This window comes from Brassica oleracea, chromosome C6 (genome assembly GCF_000695525.1).
Source record: "Brassica oleracea var. oleracea cultivar TO1000 chromosome C6, BOL, whole genome shotgun sequence".
Taxonomy (NCBI): Eukaryota; Viridiplantae; Streptophyta; class Magnoliopsida; order Brassicales; family Brassicaceae; genus Brassica; species Brassica oleracea.
Window position 1 is genome coordinate 20,119,970 of NC_027753.1, and position 3,973 is coordinate 20,123,942.

General features: G+C 28.8%; 1 protein-coding gene across 1 annotated transcript in view; it reads left to right on the forward strand.

Moving 5' to 3' along the window:
- The first annotated feature begins 2,086 nt into the window (after positions 1-2,086).
- The window catches only part of LOC106297110, a 16,957-nt gene continuing 15,070 nt past the window's right edge, over positions 2,087-3,973 (forward strand). The window contains exon 1 of the mRNA XM_013733393.1: positions 2,087-2,456. Coding sequence (XP_013588847.1) covers positions 2,352-2,456 — 105 coding nt within the window. The 5' untranslated portion in view covers positions 2,087-2,351. The remainder of the gene's footprint in view (positions 2,457-3,973) is intronic.

Here is a 3,973-nt window from a genome sequence, read left to right on the forward strand (position 1 = left end):
GATCACAAAATTTGAATGTGAGACTTTTAACAGTTTTAGTAATTTATAGCCGTTTGTAAAAATTCAAAATATAACATATACATAAAAATCTAAATTTTTATTATATGGTAATTTTGGTTGTTTTATTTATTTAATAGTTTAAAATTAAACAAATATAATAGAAGATACACTATTTTTTATCAAATCTTTATTATTCAAAATCATTAATTGCCATATATACTTTAGCCACATTAGGCAATTCCGTAAATTTTATTTAAGGAAATAATAAAGTACATTAATGATGAATTTATTGTTAGTTTAATAAAAAACTTATTATATAATTAGATGGACCAATATATTTATTTAATGATTTTAAGAATCATTTTAGTGATGACATGTGGTTACAAAAAGAAGTTGTAAAGCTTCTCAAATAATATATAAGGGATATAAGGGATATGGGTTAAGGGGCTTAAGTAAGGCCACCAGAATTTGGCTAAACTTTAGATTTCTTTTTTTTTACTCCTTCCTGATATTTCAAACGGTCTCTTAGAGCACCTTCATCAACGGTATGAAATGGAGGTTCTAAAAAAACTGATTAGTTGCTAATTGAAACAAAATGATTGATGGGGTTCTAATACTCATCCAATAAAATCTCAAAAGCTCTTTTTTGATATTTTACTAGAAGGGTATTAGAACTCCATCAATCACTTTTGATTTAATTAACAACTAATCATTTTACGAGAACTCCCATCTCATACCATTGATGGAGGTGCTTTTATTTACTCATTTTTTGAGGAATTTTACACTTCAGCAATCATCATCTCTTCGAATTTAAAAAAAATGAATAGTATACCTTAAATTTGAAGGTGACTGTTTTTCTCCTTTAAACACTTTTTACTTTTCATTTTAGTTTTTTTTTTTATATATGTTCAATGATCGTGTGCTTGTTATTTTGTGTGCTGCATTTTAGTACTATAATTATATTAGCACTTAAATATTATGATTATGGTCTTATAAAGTTAATTTCAAATAATAATAATAATAATAATAATAATAATATATTTGTTAATATTGTATACCAAAATATAATAATATTAATACAAACATATTATTTCACACAACAATAATGATGCATTGCAGAGATTTTATAAAAATTAAAAATTATAATACAATCATAATATTTACATCAAAATAAAAGTTACATAAGCTGATATATTAAACACAAAAAAAATATATTACAACACCAATATTCAGGTAAATTTGGTCTCGAATCTCCAAGATCATCAAAAAAATTATCGATATAAATTTGGAGCAGTCTCTTCAAATTGTTGTTGCTGAGTTCTTTTTGTATGATTCTTGCTTGTTCAGCTCGGATAAGCGGCGAGTGTTAATATCATTGATGGAGTTTAAATTTTTCAACAAAAATTTCATTTCTTTTAGAGTTAATTTTTTTTTTCTTGATTTTGCATGCGTAACTGAACTATCTCATATTTTTCCAGTTTCGAGATGCAAGACCGGCATGCCCCCAATAAAAGTTGAAATTTCCATAAACAAAGATAAATGTTTTCAACAGTTTTTAGCATGTAATCTTCGAGCAAAAAAATAAAGAAGCTCACTTATTACTTAAAATGCATCGATTGAGCATATATTGAAGCATTACAGAAATAATCGTATTGATTAGTTTTGTATTTGATATATTTTTTTAATTTTAATTATATGTGTTTTATTTTTATATGTAATTTTATGTCTTTTATTTTTTATTATACTTAATTTGGTGTTATTGCTAAATCTGTTTATTAATTATGTCAATACCATATAAAAATATGTGCTTATTTTTTATAAATTAAAGTTAAATGATTATAATTAATTATTAATAAAAATACTGTAACTTATAAATTTTTAAGAAAAAATATCTAAGGCCACCATTAAAGAATCATCACCTCATCCTCTTATTTTCAGGATGGTCTTCATTCAAAATGAGGAGGCTTGTTGGAAATGCCTTCATGTCGAATATAAAGAAGGGGATACCTTTTTTTTTTTGAACTACCAATACAAAGGAAACCTCAAAGTGGAAATAGTAATAATTAAAAAAAAAGTGAAAGATGAGAAGGTGGAATTAAAAAGAGATTAAAAACGTATTTGATCTATTTATTTAACAAGAGGAACATGTCCATCATTTATTTCAATGGCCTTGGAGAAAAACAACATTGCTCCCACTTAGAGAGAGAAAAAGAGTTCTGCACAGCAACTAGAGAAAGGATCCAAAGGGATCGCATTGATCCTAATCAAGCTGAGTTATTCCCTAATAATTATTTTACTTTTTTCTCAATGGAAAGATAGAAAAAAAAAGGATTTGCTTTGTTTTCCGGATCATGCGATCTCTTCGGATTCATCCTTTGGTAGCTTCCACCTCGGTCAAAGGGTTTCTACAAAGTTTCGAAGATTTAGGATACATGTCAAGAAAACAAGAATATGAGGTATTCTTTTCCAGAAGTCTTACTAACAGAAACGTCATACATACCCTGAATATACATCTTTAGAGTGTTCTTGTTTTACCTAAGAACAAATATTGGAAAGTATATAGTATATATAAGTTAAATTTTAGTTTTGTTACACTTACTAGTTCGAAATCCTAGATAAAGAAGTGCTCCGATCCCGTAATTTAGTTCTCACTAGTGAGAGTGAGAATCCGACCCATTTTGAATTCACAAACTTTGTGTTGGAAATTAAGTTTGGTAAATCTTATCTTTTCACAAACCGAGAAATGGTCAAAATTTCGTGGAAGCCCCCTTACTCGTCTCCTTTGTCTAATGGTTTAAGTAAAGATTCATTAATGTTTTTATACCAGTATGTTCGTGTTTTAATTTTCGGAAATACCGATTTATTAAATAATTATGCAAGCTACAAAGAAAAGACTTACAAGGGATTTTGAACATGGTGCAACTAAATCCTGTCATGCGTGGATCTTCGTAGGATGGTTCTAATAATGCAGTTAAACATAGATCCTCGTAATACATATAATATTATCGGTTATCGAATCGTTTATGTCATGTAATTTTGAAGGCTACGCTCAATTAATTTAAGTGAAAATATATGACCATAGGTAGAAAGTTTCCTTGTAATTATTCGATGCTTTGTGAAAATTTAAAGAGACTTCCAATACAATGATTTGTCCTTCTTTTATTGGAAAAATGCTAACTTTCTAATGTAAAGTAATTAATCGATAATGATAGTCATCTGGTCAAAAGCTTTCCTTTCTCCAGCGATCCCTTTTCAAAGGATTTCAGCCACTCATTTTTCCCCGATGTGGGTCAACCTTCTATTAGTTAGATGTAAGATCTCGGTCAATGTCAAATGCATGTATATGATCTTTCTGCAAAGAAAAAAAAAGGTTTAATACTTTATTGTTTTTACGTTAATAATTTGTTCTTCTTTCCAATCTTATGAATATTTATGCTGATAAAAGAACATGCAAGAAACTATTGAATTATATATGGTTAATACCAAATGCCTGTGTCTAGAAGTGATAAAAACGCAAAAGTAGAAAGGTTAAAGTATGGTACGATCGGCAAATACATAGATGCAAATCATCACAAAATGTAAGACTATATGTAACTAAGTTTCTACCCTTTTTTTTGAGGAATTGCTCCCTTTGTTTTGCAAGTTCTGAAGGCTGAAGCTCTCACACTTCTCCTTGATCACATTTCATTAGACTATCATCTGCTTCAGGGAGAAAAGCTAAATAATAGAACTTTACACTACAAGAAAACATGACCTTAACGACTACGTATTAGTAGCCTATTGGTCGTAATATAGGCTTTACGACCAAAAATCTTCGAAAAACAATTGGTCGTTAGAAGCTGGTCGTAAATAATTATTCGAGGCACATTGGTCGTAAAGTTACGACTAAAGACGTTAGTCGTAAAGCAGACGTAAATGTACGACTAAGTAAATTGGTCGTAAATTCAACGTAAAAGTATTAGTCGTACATGTG